This window comes from Hippopotamus amphibius, chromosome 7 (assembly GCF_030028045.1).
Source record: "Hippopotamus amphibius kiboko isolate mHipAmp2 chromosome 7, mHipAmp2.hap2, whole genome shotgun sequence".
Lineage (NCBI taxonomy): Eukaryota > Metazoa > Chordata > Mammalia > Artiodactyla > Hippopotamidae > Hippopotamus > Hippopotamus amphibius.
Window position 1 is genome coordinate 90,276,462 of NC_080192.1, and position 17,681 is coordinate 90,294,142.

Sequence of the window (17,681 nt, forward strand, 5' to 3'; positions counted from 1 at the left end):
GCTGACTAAAGGAGTAATTGACTAAATGGAATGGTAAATAAGGGAGGACCTTCTGAAGGGAACAAGTATTGAACCCTATTATTGAACCACGTTTTGAAAAATATGAAGCACATCGTTTGGCAAGAAGAAGGAAGGGCCTTCCACGTGCAAGGACAGTGAGGAGCCCATGGATCTTGGGATTATGTGTCCACTGATCACCCCCTCTTTATTGCTTGGCAAGAAAGAATGCCAATTTTGTTTGGAAGAGTTTTGAGCCCTCATGTGGAGTTTATTCTCCTTGCAGGATCCAGCAATCAGCCTGGCCTTTTAGCCAGTGTTCCTCAACCAAAAACTCAGCCCCCACCCAGCCAACCCCTACCGCAGTCTCAGCCCAAGCAGCCCCAGGCCCCGCCTACCCCACAGCAGCCACCTTCTACAGCGGCCCAGGCCCTGCCCGCCCAGGCCCAGGCCCAGGCCACGCCCCAGCACCAGCAGCAACTCTTCCTCAAGCAGCAGCAGCAGCAGCAGCAGGCACCACCTCCTGCACAGCAGCCGGCGAGCACCTTCTACCAGCAGCAGCAGCAGGCCCAGGCTCAGCAGGTAAGGTGGTGAATCTGACCCTTACTTTGCATATGTGAGTCATCCCTGTGAAAAGGTCCGCTAGGTACAGCGGTCTTCCCTAGGAAGCCCCGGGGGGACAGAGAGCCGTGACCTGGCACACAGTTGTTCGCACAGATGTAGACACTAAACCTGGTGCGTGTGTCACTCACACCCCTACCCCACTTCTTCTCGGGCCATGGGGAATTCTGCGCCTCATCAAGGAACCTCAGCAAGGGAACTGGTTTGTAAGGACTCTTTGTTGATTTCTTTTTTCTGACATGACACCACTATCAAATTGAAACAAAAAAACAATCATTTATTGTTATCATCAAATATCCAGTAGCGTTTAACTCTTTCGATGTGTCATCACTTAAACTGGTTTGTGTCTTTTTTCACACTTTTTTGCTATGAGTATATACATTTGATAATGATTGATATTTCTTCTAAGTCTCCCTTTTATCCTTAGGTGCCTTTCTCCTCTTTTTTTTTCTCCCCTTTGCCACTTTTTTTTTTTTTTTAAGAAACTGGGACATTTGACCTGTAGAGTTTCCCACACTCTGGATTTGGTTGATTGCCTCCCTGTGGTGGTATTTAATGTGTTCCACCACCCACTGTGTAAACTGGTAATTTCTTGAAGCCTCTGAATATTTGATTTGGGTTGATAGTTCTTTATTCTTCTGGTTGCATCACATCAGGAGACATACACCTTATCTGCGAGGGATACGTTCCAAGACCCCCAGCGGATGCCTGAAACCACAGCTAGTACCGGACCCTGTATATACATGTTTTTTCCTATACATAAATACCTATGATAAAGTTTAATTTATAAATTAGGCATAGGAAGAGATTAACAACAGTAGCTAATAATAAAATACAGCAATTATAACAGTATACTGTAATAAAAAGTATGTGAATGTAGTCTCTCTCAAAATATTCTTGTGATGACGTGAGATGATAAAATGCCTACTCGATGAGATGAAGTGAGGTGAGCGACGTGGGCGTTGTGACAGAGTGTTAGGCTACTGTTGACCTTCTAACGATATGTTGGAAGGAGGATCGTCTGCTTCTTAGGATCCTGGATCGTGGAGCCACGACAGTGTCAATGGTTGGATGTCAGGAGCAGATGCTGTGAGTGGTTGGTGATCCCAGGCAGGACGAAATGGGAGCTTTCATCACGCTGCTCTGAATAGCATGCAATTTAAAACTTATAAGTTGTTTATTTCTGGACTTTTCCATTTAATATTTTCATATTGCTGTTCACTGCGGGTAACTGAAACTGCGGATGAAGTCTGATTGTCCTCTCTTTTATTAATATTAAGATCAATCTGTGGGTGTGGTGCTGTCTGTCTGACCCAGTCACTTAATATTCCCCTTCAGTTTGTTTCCTAAGTCCATTAATCCATTAGGGGTGGCAAAGTTGTGATATTCCAGCATTGCATCTTCATTTTAGGGGATCAAACCCGCGCGCCCTATGTTGGAAGCACGGAGTCTTAACCACTGGACCACCAGAGAAGTTCCCTATAAAGAACTTTTTCATCAAGTATTTGATTACCCTGAGGTACTGTTTGTACAGAAAAGGCAGAAAAAAAAAAAGCCTGGCTCTTTCCATGTGTTTACCAGTTTTCAGAATAATGAGTTTGTTCATAGTACCATTCAAAAGTGAACAGTGAAGATTTTGTTTTGTTCTTAGTATCATTTTGAATTCATGCATCTTAATATATTGGATACATTTACATATGTTGCTGGTAAAAAAATTTGTTCCAGTTGTCCCAGTTTTGACCAGTGGAAATCTCTTCACATTGGCTCTGGGTTCTTTGGCTGTGACTCCAGTAGTCTTTAATGTGTCCTTGCTATTTGATGTAACAAGCTGTTCCAGAATCATGCTGCCCTTGACCTGGAATCAGCCATTTCTCTAAGGAGCTGTTTCCCTTTCATGTAAATGGTATTTAGAGACCAGTCTTGCTGCAAGGGATACCCATTTGCTAATGGGTTGGTTATTATTTTTAGACCTTTTCAGTGAACAGTTAGGGCATATATTTGTTTTGTTTTGTTTTTTAATAGAATGTACACCATGATATCAATTTTATATTTTTAAAGCAGATTTATAATTATAGGATTTTTGTTTAACTTCTTGGATTTTATATTTGTATTTTTCTCATCTGGAAATCTTGGTTCCTAACAACATTAACATAATTTTTAATTGATTTATAGTTTCAAGATAACAATACCAATATGATTACTGAAAACGGTTTAAGATTTCTTTACTGTTTTTACACTTAGAATGTTTAGCACATTATTTTCTAGAGTTTAGCTATAAATTTGATACACAGATTTATTTGTTCTGCTTTTTAGTTATAGCTTTTTAAATTTTGGTTTAATTTTGTTTTGTGAAAATGTAAAACATTTATATAGTTTCAAAGTTAAATCTGCAAAATTGTATTCCCTCCATCCCATATATAGAGTTTTCCCTCATTCCTATTTAGAACTTGAGAGTGTTCCCTTTAAAGGATGTATAGCATAGTTTATCCAGTCAGTCCCCTGTTGACAGACATTTGATTGTTTCTGGCATTTTGCTGTTATAAGTAGGCAGCTATTTATTGACATCTGCTTTTTTTTTGCTAACCCTTTAATTTTGCCGCAATAGGCAAACAGTATCCTCCCAGTTAACTTTATAACTAAGTTACAATATTTGGGATTTCAAAGAGAGATCTTCTCTTTTGTTCATCAGTAGGCCCTTTTTTGAGCTGTGTTTTTGTGCCTGACACAGAGTCCTTAGCAGTGGGGAGTAGAGAAGTATCCCTGTCTTCAGGAAGTTTATAAAAGAATATAACTTGAAACCATGCTACCAGTATAAGGTAAAATATCATGAAGTGGTAGAGCACACTGAATATTTTGGATGTTTAAAGATGGGAAGTTAATAAAGAGAGCTACTGGGAGATAATTTTCAGACAGGCTTGAGAGGACGTAATAACAGGGTTAACATTTAGGTTATTCTCTTCAGTGTCATCATTGCTTCATCCTGTTCATGTAGGGAAGAATTTTAATCCTGGCTATTTCCAAATCCTTTTATAAGAGGAATAACTTCTGTGATTAGGAGATCATTTATTAGCTTCTGTTATACTCCAGCATGTGGAGTCACAAGATGTACCCTCAGGTGGATGCCCTCAGGCCAGGCAGTCTGCAGTGCAGGAGACAGATAGTGCCATGGCTGGAGCCTGGCAGTGCAAGGTGCTGCTGTGTTTATTGTGATGCCCTGAGGTTCCCCTCGTGAGTTTTCAGGCCAAGGTAAAAGACACCTGACTGCCCTTGCCTTTGGCTTCAGCACTGGTCTTAGTTGTTACTGAGACATTCATCCTTTGTGGAGTATGGTTCTGAGACAGGCTTTTATTCACCTCCTCATTCCTTGCCACTTTTTTCCTGCTCAGTTTCAAGCAGTACACCCAGCAACCCAACAACCAGCAATTGCTCAGTTCCCCGTGGTATCCCAAGGAAGCTCTCAACAGCAGCTGATACAGAACTTCTACCAGCAGCAGCAGCAGCAGCAGCAGCTGGCCACAACCCTGCATCCACCACAGCTGCTGACTCAGCAGGCTGCCTTGCAGCAGAAGACCGCAGTGGCAGCCGTACAGCAGCCCCAGGCACAGCCGGCCGCAGCCTCCCAGCCAGCCCCTGCCCAGGAGCCAGTGGTGAGAATCAACCAGAAGAGGAGCACGCAGTGAGGGCTGGGGAAGGGGTGGGCAAGGGGCAGCAGCAGCTGGTGTGGGAGCCGCTGGACTAAGGCTCCGATGCTCCCACCCTGGTGCTTAAAATATTTGATCTTTTCCCGATATAGCCAGGAAAAGGATGAGGTATTCTATAGAAGCTTCAGGTTTTAGAATAATGATTCTAGGTTGCTGATGGACAAATGAACTTGTTTACAAGACATAAACAGACTCACAAACATAGAAAGCAAACGTATGGTTACCAAAGGGGAAAGAAGGGGGGGAGGGATAAATTAGGAGCATGGGATTAATAGAAGATGGACTTTCTTATTTCTCACTCTAATATTAGGCTGACAGAAAGAACTATTCATTGTCTCTGCCAGTGCCAAGCAGTCAAAACCCTAGGTACGATTCGAGCTAATCCCTTTCCCTTCCTCAGGGGGCAGTTTGACCACTCTGGCCTTTCCAGTCTCAGGGGGTTCATGTAGGCCCCCACCTTTACCCTGAGTCCTGACAGTGTTGTGCTTATTCTTTGTCTGGCATTACCAGCTACCTCATATGAGTCTGCTATGCAGCACCCTTCAAGGGCTCGCTTGTTGAGCCCATTTGCCATGGCCTGATCCCGCTCTGGACACCAGAGTATCTGACTATTGTTTGAGCTATCTTGTCAGTTTAAAAATTGGTATGTTCATTTCTAGATACTGGCTGAGTATAGAATCAGGACCTCCACGTGCTCTTCCTTTTTTTTTTTTTTTTTTAAGATTTATTTATTTATTTATTTTTGGCTGCATTGGGTCTTCATTGCTGCGTGTGGGCTTTATCTTGGGGTGAGCGGGGGCTACTCATCGTTGTGGTACGCAGGCTTCTCAGTGCAGTGGCTTCTCTTGTTGTGGAGCACGGTCTCTAGGCATGTGGGCTTCAGTTGCGGCGCATGGGCTCAGTAGTTGTGGCTCTTGGGCTCTAGAGTGCAGTCTCAATAGTTGTGGCGCACAGGCTTAGTTGCTCTGCTACATTTGGGATCTTCCCAGACCAAGGCTTGAACCTATGTCCCCTGCATCGGCCGGCGGGTTCTTAACCGCTGCCCCACCAAGGAAGTCCCTCTTCTGATTGACCTTTACACGTGCATCCTCAGACACATGGTGCTTTGGCCTTTAATGGGTCCCTTTAAGTCTGTACTCACAGAGTGACAATAATAGAAAATTTTATAGTGATAGAAAAAGACATTGGGAGATTGGGATACCAAATTGTATGCTCTAAATATATGCAGTTTATTGTATGTTAACAGTATCTCAATAAAAGTTCTAAAAAAAAAAAGAAAAATTAAAAAAAAGACATTTACATACCCAGCTGATAGAGTGTCACAGCTACCCTCTTATTCCCAGGAAGTCCAACCACTAGAAGAATGAAGGAAAAGTAAGAAACTATCTTTCTGAGGATGGATTTCTAATAGAGTTTTTTTGCTCATCTTAAAACCAGAAAACCTACATGCCTTCAAAAGGAAGCAGTGCCGTAAATAGATTGTCTTCTTTAAGTCTCAGCTAAATGTGTTCAGTGTCTTTACACCTTCGTTTCTGAAGCAGCTCAGTCTTCCTGAAGGCATGTGGTAGACAGCTACTCTCTGTATTTTTAACAAGTGACGAAGTTCCCCTTGTTAATGGAAAAAGAGCTTTTAAAAAGTCATTGTATCATGTAGCTAGTTGAAATCTTAATTATTTCTTCCAGTCCTTGCTTATTGGGATTAGAAGCTGAGGCCTAGGCTAGAAAGGGATCACCCAAGACACACAGACTGATAGCCGCAGAGCTGGAGCAAGAACTGAAGAATCCTGATCTGTGTTCAAGGATAATAACAATACTCTTTCAGGGTGAGGACATGATCAACTTATACAGTTCGTATGGGGTCCCCCTCTGCTGACCCTGGACAAAAGTATCCACTTTCTTGGGAATGGACTGTGATCCTTCTCCATGTTCCTTGAATGAAAAAAATACTTTGAACACTTTGTTCAGGGGTAGTTGGTTGAGGGTCCAGAGAGGGAATGAGAGCAGAATGTGCTTCAGCCAGGAGCCAGAGAGCTCCCAGCTTTGACCCTTCCTTTTCTCCCATGACCCTTTGTAAGACTTAACTAGAGAAACAAGTGAATGTAAAGTATACCCTACAGCCATCTCACAGCAGTAATCTGCAAAGGGATGACGGCCATATCCCGCAGATGTTTATTGCAGTCTTAATAATAGCCATAAGCATGGAAGCAGCCTAACTCATTCCAACAACTCAACTGTGCAGCCATTAAAAATCATGGCTATGGGGGGCTTCCTAGGTGGCGCAGCGGTTAAGAATCCGCCTGCCAATGCAGAGATCACAGGTTCGATCCTAGCTCCAGGAAGATCCCACATGCCGCGGAGCAAGTAAGCCCGTGTGCCAAAAAAAAAAAAAAAAAAAAAATCATGGCTATGAAAGTCTATACAACAGTGTGGAAACTCTTATGAGGTAATGTTAAAGGAGAGATGATATTATGGGAAGAGTATGTACTTGAAATAGACTTAAATATCAGATACCAGAAAGTTGTATTAGAGTAGTGGAATGGAGGTCTGGGTGGTTTTTTCCCCCTTGTCTATATTCTTACATTTCTTGATGTTATTATACTCCTTTTACAATTATATATTTTGTTTTTTAAAAAATCTTTGGCAAGATAGATATCTGAGTCTACCTTGCTTTTCCTCCCACTGTGGTCTGTTTCTCCCTTCTCCCCCTTCATAATCCCATTTTTGGATGAGGAAGCATCATGGTGCGGAAAAGAGAGTCCTGGGTGATAGTCAAGAGATGTGGGTTCTGCCCTCAATTGACCTTGTGACCTTGAGCGAGCTCTTAGCCTCAGGGGGCCCTGGTCTTGTCTCCTCTAAAATGAGGGAGTTGGAATTCATGTTCTCTAAGATCGTTTTGACTGTTCATTCTGAGATTCTGATTGGAAATAAAACTGCTTGACAGAGTTGGTGTGAGGAGTGGCTGAATGTGTGGCAGCCAGTTTGAATTGGTAGCTGTGATCAAAGAAGGTGTCCTCATGATGGAAGCATCTTTTCTTCAGTGTGCTGCATACAGAGAATAGGCAAGAGGGAGGGAAAATGTTCTCCAGGTAGTCTGGACTCTTCAAAATAAAGGGCCTCAACACTTAAGTACCCTTTTCAGTGTAGTGAATGTCTTAAACTCCAAGAAATAAGCAAATCTAGTTCTGTCCTTAAAGCCCTTTTCACCCCTGCGGGTACTGGCTTTAGGTTGGCTGTTGCTGGTGCACTTCTGGATGCCTGAGGAAGTTGTGGAGCTGGAGCTCTGATCTTCTTCACAGAGCACTTTGCTTCTCCCTCAGAGATGCAGTCAGCTGCTTTACCCTTTGACCTTAATTTGATTGGTATTAGAACCTTATATCGTATCATTCATTTGATTGGTGAGTGTTGTGTACTCTCACATGTATGTAGCCTGCCTCAATAAAATTAAAGTTTGAGTCAATATAAGTACAGAAACTCCCAGGCTGTCAGCATCTTGACCCAAGTACTGGACACTCTAGTTTCCTGAATCTCTCCCAGGGCCTACCTTTGAAGACACAGAATGTGGGAACTGATCTACAGCATGGAGGGGAAGCTTCGATCTGAGATGAGGGACTGGAGGGAAGGGATAGTTCAATACCTGAGGCATTGAATATTCTAAGTTTCTTTATCTCTGGATTGATAGTTAAGTAAGAAAAAAAGGGTTAGGTGGTCTTCTTAATATTAATTTTTGTTCATTTTCTTGACATAGAACTTTGTAGATCTTGACGTATGCCTGAAGACTCACTATGTGGCTACAAGGATTTTCCCACCAGTTTGTTTTTCCAAGGTGACAGTGTCCTGCCTTCCTTCTGAAAAACGTCCATATCTCAAGCGGCCTTGTATTATTAGATCAATCATCATCAAGGGCTTTTAATTTTTTCCCGTCTTTCTTACTGTATTCTCTACCTGGTTCTTCAGTACCATTTCCAAAATGAAGATTGGAACAGATTAATCCCACTGCCCCAGCGCTGTACATTTTCTCAGGGGTTGCCACAGAAACAGAATCCTATAAGACCCATCCTGTCAATGAAATAGAGTATTAACAACAGAAGCCAAAAAGTGCTGCCATTTATTAATCACAGTGAAATTCTATCTCACTTATTTCTAACTAGTAGTCTGAGCTCTGTCAGAAAGTCAGGGATCTCTTAGCAGAAGTCATTTAGCTCGTGTGTTTTAGCTAGAGGTGTGCCTTCACTGGCTTGTGACTGTGCTAGGAGAATGCTTAAAGCCTGCCCTTTGGTGGCATTTTGATTGAGTTCCTAAAGCAGAAAGTGGTCCTTTAGGAAACTTTCTAGATCTTTAGAGTTAGGAATAGCTTCTGCAGTCTTCGATCTGGGTCAAGTTACATATGGTTACCCTGTATATTATTGCTGTTAAAGATTGAAATTTATGTATAAGCACCAGCTAAGTACCATGCTGGTATCAGTCTCAAGGCTGCAGCTCAGACTGTCAAAGCCTAGTTTTTTCTTTCTGGGTGTTCTTGAAAAGCTGAGCCATTTGAGCCATTTGTTAGCTCTCACATGGCATTTTTTATTATGCTTGTCTGCTTATTTGTTTTTCCTTTCCCTTTTTTTTAAAAAAAAAACAACAAAAAAAAAACCACACTTTCATTTCTTTTCCTAGCAGATTCAAGCCCCAGTAAGACAACAGCCTAAGGTTCAAACAACCCCACCTCCTACCATCCAGGGGCAGAAACTCGGATCTCTCACTCCTCCATCATCCCCCAAGGCCCAGCGTGCTGGGCACAGGCGCATTCTCAGCGACGTGACCCACAGCGCAGTCTTTGGGGTCCCTGCCAGCAAATCAACCCAGCTGCTCCAGGCAGCTGCAGCTGAGGCCAGTCTCAATAAGTCCAAGTATGTACTGCTTTTGTGGGCAAGGGCTGCTGGGGGATATTGCTGTGTGATTTTTGCACATCTGTATAGTTGTATGTAGATGTATATGTAGGAGGTGCATGTCTGTGTTTAATAAGAAACTGAATTTTCCTGTAGTGCATAGATCAGACTGATCTTAAGAAATAATTTCCTACTTGCTTCACTGTTTCCAATCTGTCATCCATTCCATACTGTATAGTGTGTTTTCTAAACTCTTGATCTGACCAAATCTCTGATAACATTTCATTGGCTCCCCATTGCCGGTGGAATAATATCTGAACTGACAGGTTAACAGACCTATTGCATCACTGGTTAACAGACCAAGGCCTATTGTATCGCATTGGTGGACTCTCCTGGTCCACTTAGGAAATGCTTATTTACTCAGCAAGATCCATGTCAGAGGTTATCCTTTCTTTGACCCTTCCTCTGATATCATATATAATTTTGTCTGAACCCTTTTTTGAGCATGTGTCACACTGTATTATCATTACTTACATCTGTGTTTAGCTGACCTAACCTGCAAGTTCATCCACAGCAAGCATCGTGGCTTAATCAACCTTTGTAAATCCGGTAACAGGCTCTGTGCCTGACATCAGGTAGATTGCAGTGAGCAAGTGTTGCGTAAATGCAACGTCAGACTCTCAGCTTTCTTGGAACCATGTACTAAAGTTAAAAATCTTTAAATTAAGTCATTAGCTAAATGCAAAGGGCATCACGAGAAACTTTAGAAGAAGAGTAGGTGATGATACCCAGGAGCACAAGGTGGTAGTGAATGTCTTTTTTCCTCTTTGTGCTAGTGTTCACCGACGCTGCATCCTGACAGACGCGAGGCAGCCGGAATAGGCGTCAGCCCCTCTGGGGCCGGCTGTTGTGAATGTTACAGTGGTCACCACAGGATGCACGAGCCTAGGAACAGGTTGCCTTGGGATCCTGAATTGAAAGAATTCACAAATGAGACCTAAAAACCTAAGCAAGAGGTTAAAAAAATAGTGGGAGATAGTAAATCATGAAAGAAAAGGAGATGTTTGTTTCACACAGTGGAAAGGGCATCTGTGGACACTGTTTCATTGCCACGGGAAGCCCTTTTAGAAAATACTGTGGAAAATAATGGTTTGACTTATCAAATAATTTGATCTTGAAACAAAGAGAAAATAGGTTGACCCTTTTCAACCGTTATATGTCTTTTTATTTCGTGGGGGTGGGAACCTACCTAGGTCTGCAACCACCACTCCTTCAGGCTCCCCTCGGGCCTCCCAGCAAAACGTCTATAATCCTTCAGAAGGTTCTACATGGAATCCCTTTGATGATGACAATTTCTCCAAACTCACAGCTGAAGAGCTGCTAAACAAGGACTTTGCCAAGCTGGGGGAAGGTGAGTCGGTGGTGTCTTTTTGTGGCTATTGAACCTTAACTCTAGAGGGGTATGCATGTGAAGATGTAGGCTTGGATCTTTGTTGCCTTCAAAGACTTGATTTTGAAGTATATGCACATATCAACTTGTATTTTTACTAGGGCACTGAAGTCTCTTCATCCTCGGAGATCCTGGTCTGTTGTGGGTGGCAGCAAGGAGAATGGGAAACTTTTAGGGAAGATTTGGTAGCATAGATCAAGATGATAATGTCAAGCACATTCACTCCTTGGAGGAATATGATGGTACCTTGTCCTAAGTGGGTTTATTATCCCAGGAAGTCATAACTCCTTACCCATGAGTGTGTGCCCTCATGTAGACACTGAATCCGTGATCAGAATTCTCTATTACTGTTGACTGACCCTGGAGAGGAGATCAAATAAATAGAAGGTACCATTTCCACTCTCAAATCCACAGTCTAATTTGGAAGGCAGGATACCCACTCACGGGCGCATACACACACTTTGGGAAACAATAGCACACACCCTGGGAAAATTCTACAGTATGATACAGTTCAAAAAAAGTACCTCAGTGCAGGCAAAAGCACAGGGTAAAGGAATGATCAGAGCGGAGTGAATGATACGGACTTTGACCAAGCATTTTAGCTTCATAGTTTCATAGACATCTTTTTAAAATCCATATACTTCCTTCTTTTTTTTTTTCCATAGGGCATAGGATTTAACTTTCTTTGACATTTATTGTCAGTTTGTTTCATTTTTACATATGCCAGTTATTGTTCTAGACTGTAAACAAAAATACCTTCATGACCTATTGAAAACTAGTATTTTGCACTCAAGTGACCCCCAAGTTTTAAAATTCCTGTATCTGTTTTTAGTAATTACCCATCACTGTTCTTTTTCAGCTGTTGGCTTTTACATTAAGCCGTTGTCATTGTGCCCGTCCCTCATAGCATCTCACTACTGCCATCCCTCTTCTCATTTGCTCTCCTGTTTCTTTCCAACATGGAAAACAGATCATCGAACCTACTAGAGTTGTGTAGAGAGAAATGGATTCAGAGTGAAGGCTGGAGGCATTCTGCTCTGAGTAATGTGCTTGAGCTTTAGACTTCCTTTCTTTCCTCGGCTGTTTCTCAGTTACTGCAGTGACTAGACAAGGACCTTTGAACAGCCAAGGTGTTGCCATAATGCTGTAAAAGGAGTCAAGTCTAGATGTCAGTTTGGAGGGTGCCCTTTACCTCTGGCCTGTGTGTGCCTCATGGGATGCTTCTGGGATGAACTGTGTGATGTTTTGTCCCTCTAGGCAAACATCCTGAGAAGCTTGGAGGCTCAGCTGAGAGTTTGATCCCAGGCTTTCAACCAACCCAAGGTGACGCTTTTGCTGCTTCCTCATTTTCTGCTGGAACTGGTTAGTATGACAAACACCTGAAACTCAGGACTCACTGTTGTCACCTTTCCACTGGTTTCCAGTCCACAAATAACCCTAGCATGCCAGTGAACCCCAGATCCTGGTGGTAACATGTTTTCCTTCATTCTGGAGATTTCCTATAAAAAGATAGGGATAAAAAAAGGTCTAGAATCACTTTGAATTAGAATGGCAGGATGATCTGGCACTAATATACAGGATTTGTTCTTTCAAGTCCACAGACATGTTTTTAAGCAAATATTTCTAAATTTCAGGAACATCACTCCGTTAATCTCTTGTAATTGCTTAGGTTCTTTGGAATGACTTGAAGGATTCTAAGAATTAGATGTTCTATATCTGAGTCTCTACTGTGCTGTGTTTTTGTGCATGTGTGGGTGTGCTTATGGGGAGAGGTAGGTATCTTTTTAAATGAGACTTTAAAAAATTCTATGAGTAATAATAAAAACCTAATTTTCCCTTTTATTAATAAATAATATACATATCTAGTAATTTATAGAAAAGCATAGAGAAGAGAGTTAAAAGCCCCATGATCTCACCCCTGAGAAATTAGCATAGGGATACCATTTTGATGTCTATTAGTGGCTTTTTAGGGTCCCAGATAGCTTTGCAAATCTAAGGAAATTTACAGATCTTCTCTTTTATGAAAATACATGTGTCCACAATTTTGTGCACAATTTTCAGCCTCAGTCGATGCTAATGTACATTTTTAGAGTCATATTTTAAAGCCTAATTTTTTTACTTACAAAATTTGGCATGTTTCCCCCCATCATTAAAGAAACTTCTTGAATATAACTTTTAAAATATCTACATTAAATTCCGTTATATGGATACATCCTAATGTATTTAAACCAAGTACCTCTTTTTTAAACATTAATTTAATGTCAATATTTTACTGTTATAAATTCCTCAGCAATGGATGTGAGGTTTTGTTTATGTTCTTTATTGGATATGGAATCTGATATCCTTCAAACTTGACCTTTTTAATATATTGATTAATTTCTGCTTTTAACCTTTCATATTCTTTCTTCCTGCTTCTTTTAGGTGTGTCAGTAGTTTTTCTAACCTCATAAATGTATTTGTGATTAGAACTTTGGCTGTTATTCTGTAACATTTGCTGTGTAATGCTCTCTTATTCTCATTGTTTTCTGGGTGTTTTTAAATTTTAGTTTTGATTTCTTTGCCTGGGAGTTGTTTAGGATAATTGCGTTGTGATCACATGGCCTCTGCGGTGTTTTCTCTTGGGTAATAGGGAGGAGCTTTCTGTTGCCCAGTTTGTTGTTCATTTGGTAACATTCTATGGGAATTAGTAGTTTTCCATGTCAAAAAATACTAACCTACAACATGATTTTTAATGGAAGAATAGTAACATTGTATTTACCATCCCCTTTGATGAATACTTAGGTTGTTACTAAATTTCACCATATAAACATTTTTGAAGCTAAATTTTTATTTATATCCTTCAAAATAACTTCTAGGAGGTTATTTGCTAAATCAAAAGATATGTGTATTTAAGGCTCATGGTGCATATTTTGAAATTGCCCTCCAAGAATGCTATACAAATTTTATTTACCAACAGTGAATGAGAGTAATTTTCACCTTATTTTCCCAGCCAGACCAGCTCAGAGGCTGTAGACAGAAGACATTGTTTACTGGCCATTTTTATTTCTTTTGGGATTTGTGTTGTCCATGTCCTTTTTTCATTTTTTCTTTTCTTTTTTTTAATGTTCTGCGTTTTTGTTCTCATTAATATGCAAGAGCTCTTCATGTGTTATATATTGTAAGCATTTCCCTCTGTTTGTCCTTTGTCCTATACAAGTATTATCTCATCTAACCCTCTCAACAGCCCTCCGAGGTTGCCACGTCATCCCCACATCAGTTATAGTTGAGGTAACTGAGCACAGACTAGTGTCTTTCCCAGGGTCACATAGCTAGTGAGTGGCAGAGCTGTGACACCGACCCTCTGGCTCTAGAACTTCCTCACTCAAGTTTTCTGCCTCATAATAAGGCAAATTTAATAATATTTTCCTAGAAAATCATTTGTAGTTTCAAAATTTTTTAATGAAATACAAGAATACATTTAAATCTTTTATAGTATTTTCTTTGCACACATCAATTTTATTGTATGTTTTGTGTTTCTTTTTTTCTTGGTAACTCTACCTAGAGATTTGCTGTTTTATTATCTTTCAAAGACATCTCTATAGAACTACTGTTTTTCTGTCTTCTAATTCTTTATCTTTTTTTATTACAGTTCCCTATTTTTCTTATTTTCACTTTGCTGATTTCAAGAACACATAATAAAAACATTTTTTAATTCTTAAAAAAAAAAGTATTTAGAGTTTTTCTCTCTATATAACAGTGATTTTCAACCAGCATGAGAGTGGGGAGGGAGGCTGATTGTAATCTCCAGGAAGACTGTTTCACAGATGATCTACTATTCTCTTTTCTCCTTCTTGCTCCAGTTGTCCGCGCCACCCCAACCTTTGAGGATTACACTGTTACTGAGAGTGCTTTCTCATAGCTGTGTGTTTCCCTTGTAAGAAAAAGCTCAAGTTTTAACCATATCCTATAAGTCTTCATATGATGTTCTCATTGTTAATATTTTGGAACAGGCAATGGAATTATTTGGAAGGTGTGCTTTTTAATATTATATAGTTAAAATTTTTTTATATTATTTTTTATTTTTAGCTTTGTTGTCTGGTCTGTATAATTTTTAAATTTATTGGTATTTTGGTCTGGTTTAAAGTGCTTAAGGTTGGATCTGCCATATAGTGGACTGAATATACCAAATGTGTAAAGCATGGTCATTGTCCTTGAGATAAAAAGTCACAATGATGACCACTTATGGTGCTGGATAGGATATAGTTTCCCTGGAAAGTGGGTCATGAAATAAGCCCTAGGAGAGCCTTCTTTGGTGCTGAATCCCAGCATTTAGTACAGTGCTTGGCTCGGTACAGATTTGTTGAATGAAGGAAAGGAGTTGCTTTTTGGCAAAGGATAGGAGCTTGGATTCCCCAGTGTTAATGACAAAGGCCCCTCATCATTTTCCATCCACTTCCAGTTTTAATGCCCAAGTCTTACGTATTCTACATCTTATGCTTTGTTGTTTGTCTGTATGAACTGTTTTTTAGGGTTGTTTTTTGCTTTTGCCTCTTCTCCTCGTAATGCTCACTTCGAAGGCTGTAAATGGCAGTATTTTTTAAAGGAACTTAAAGCCCCAGCCATTAAAAAACACATTTTTTAGTAAAGTTAGGACAGTAATAACAGTGAACGTATGTTGAGTACGTGCTGTGTGCTAAGCCCACGAGGCAGCTGCTTTTATGTACATTGTCTCTGGTGATCCCTCACAACAGCCCACAAGAGGCTCTCAGTGACCTAGCCAAGGTGGAGAATGACAGAGCAGAGATTTGTACCTGGGCAGCCCAGTGGAGAAAGTGTAGTCATAACCACATCTCAGAAATCTGAGAAGTCAGTGACACTAAGCTTTTACAGACGTTGCAAAATATTTTCATATTTTCCTCAATGTACCCAGTATTTTTCTACAAACATTTGGTATTTTCCCTTCGTTTGTATTTGTGGTGTGAATGAAGAAGAATCCTCCTTCTTTACAAATGAAAGAAAATTGTATCTAAATGCCAGAAATTAATGTGTCCTCATTTGTACGAAGTTCAGGGTGGCACCATTTTCAACATGTTTTCTAATCAAGCTCAGACTGTTAAACTGATTTGAAACCTTCAAACCAACCAAGGGAGGAGATAAGCAGGAAATTTGGTAATGAGTTAGGGAGGATGACACAAGAGTTAACTTTAACATTTTTATGTAAAAGCTGAAAAAAATGTATGGACTAAACTATGTCCGTACATAGAGCAGGAACAGGCAGACGATTAAAACTTGACATTGTGCCTCTTTATTTAAAATACAGTAAGTCCCCTGCATATGAATGTGTTCCGTTCCAAGAGCGCATTCGTTAAGTCCAGTTTGTTCGTTAAGCCCACAAAGTTCACCTAGGTACCCAACTAATACAGTCAGCTATTTAGTACCGTACTGTGATAGGTTTATAATACTTCTCACACAAATAATACATAAAAAACAAACAAAAAATAAAACATTTTTAGTCTTACAGTACAGGACCTTGAAAAGTACAGTTGTACAGTACAGCAGCTGGCCTTCAGGGGCTGGCATCGAGTGAACAGGCAAGGAGAGTTACTGACTGGAGGAGGGAGAGGAGGTGGGAGATGGTGGAGCTGAAGGATCGTCAGCAATAGGAGACCGAGGACAAGCTGCACGTGACAGTGTACTCCAGAGATGTGAACCAATGTACGTGATTGGGCATATGAACACGCTTTCGCATCTCTGAAAGTTTGCAGCTTGAAGGTTCATATGTAGGGGACTTACTGTATTTTTCTGTTGATAAATTATGTATGTTCATTTACTAAAACCCCAAAGAAGCAAGATTAAAAAACTTATGACCCCATTGCAAGAGGAAAGCATTGCTGACGTTTTACAATATTTATGTCCATAGTTTTATTTCTGCATACATACTTTTTTCAAAAGTGGATTAGACTATATTTTCATTTTCATAAGTTGTACTTTTTCTTTTAATATATTTCACTGTCTTTTTCTTTTAATATACTTTAAACTATTTTGGAGGCTAAGAGCAGTGATTTTACCCTTCTCCTCCTCCATCGAACTTTAAAGAAGCTTAGTTAAAAGCCCACTTCAATAATATTCATAAAATGACAAAATTATAAAGACTTTATAAGAGCCTCTTTACCTTATAAGAGTAAGCAGTGGGTGTGACTATAAAGGAGTACAAGGAAGTTCTTTTGTTTGATGGAATAGCTGTATATCATTGTTGTGGTGCTTAGGCTAATTTGTACGTACTGTCAAATTGCAAGGAACTATACACACACAAATGCACACACACAAATGTAGAAACTGGTGAAAACAATAGAGTTTAATTAACAGAATTGCACCAGTATTAATGATATTGAACTATAGTTGTATAAGAATTCACTGGAGGAAGCTGGTTGAAGTGTTCACAGGGTTCTATGTACTGCAACTTCCTATGAGTCTATAATTATTTGAAAATTAAAAGTTTTTTTTACATCCACTTTATAAAAGGCTAAATTAGATTTTAATTCAGTAACAAACTATTAAAATGCCAGGTAAAGAATGGTAATTAGGAACCAGAAGACCTGCGTTTTGATCCAGGGTCTGCTGGTGGGCCTCTGGCCAGTCTCTTAACTTCTGGACTTCATTTTTTCTGGAAAATAAGAAAATTGTGCTAGAAAATGCTGAGATCCCTTCGAGCTCTGATATTCTGTAGGGCATGTATATTTCTGTAAATCTGTAAGTTTGCCAGATACAGGGTGAATGCCAGCAGTATGGTAGATGTAGTCTAGAGGTTAGGGGTTGTCTAACCTTGCAATAGGCAAGAAATCTATTTCTGTCTCTTTCTGTCTGCCTAGCGCTACATTAGACATTTGGTGATAGAATAGGATTCAGTCCCTAAAGGACCTCAAGAGGGAAATGGGTACATAGGAAGTAATGATATACATATTCTAGATTACAAAATAGGCAAAGTTTGTTTACCTACCAGAATGTGTGGGAATTGTGAAAGAGATCACTGTAGGCTGTAGTATCCAAGGAAGAAGTGGAATT

General features: G+C 40.3%; 1 protein-coding gene across 7 annotated transcripts in view; it reads left to right on the forward strand.

Moving 5' to 3' along the window:
* Nucleotides 1–17,681, forward strand: part of AAK1 (AP2 associated kinase 1) — a 167,354-nt gene that overhangs the window by 114,961 nt on the left and 34,712 nt on the right. For 6 of the 7 annotated variants that reach the window (XM_057740643.1, XM_057740644.1, XM_057740645.1 and 3 more), the window contains exons 12-16: nt 284–579; nt 4,005–4,265; nt 8,979–9,211; nt 10,444–10,601; nt 11,898–12,002. In XM_057740643.1, coding sequence (XP_057596626.1) covers nt 284–579; nt 4,005–4,265; nt 8,979–9,211; nt 10,444–10,601; nt 11,898–12,002 — 1,053 coding nt within the window. The remainder of the gene's footprint in view (nt 1–283; nt 580–4,004; nt 4,266–8,978; nt 9,212–10,443; nt 10,602–11,897; nt 12,003–17,681) is intronic. The other variant, XM_057740650.1, reaches the window with a different exon arrangement.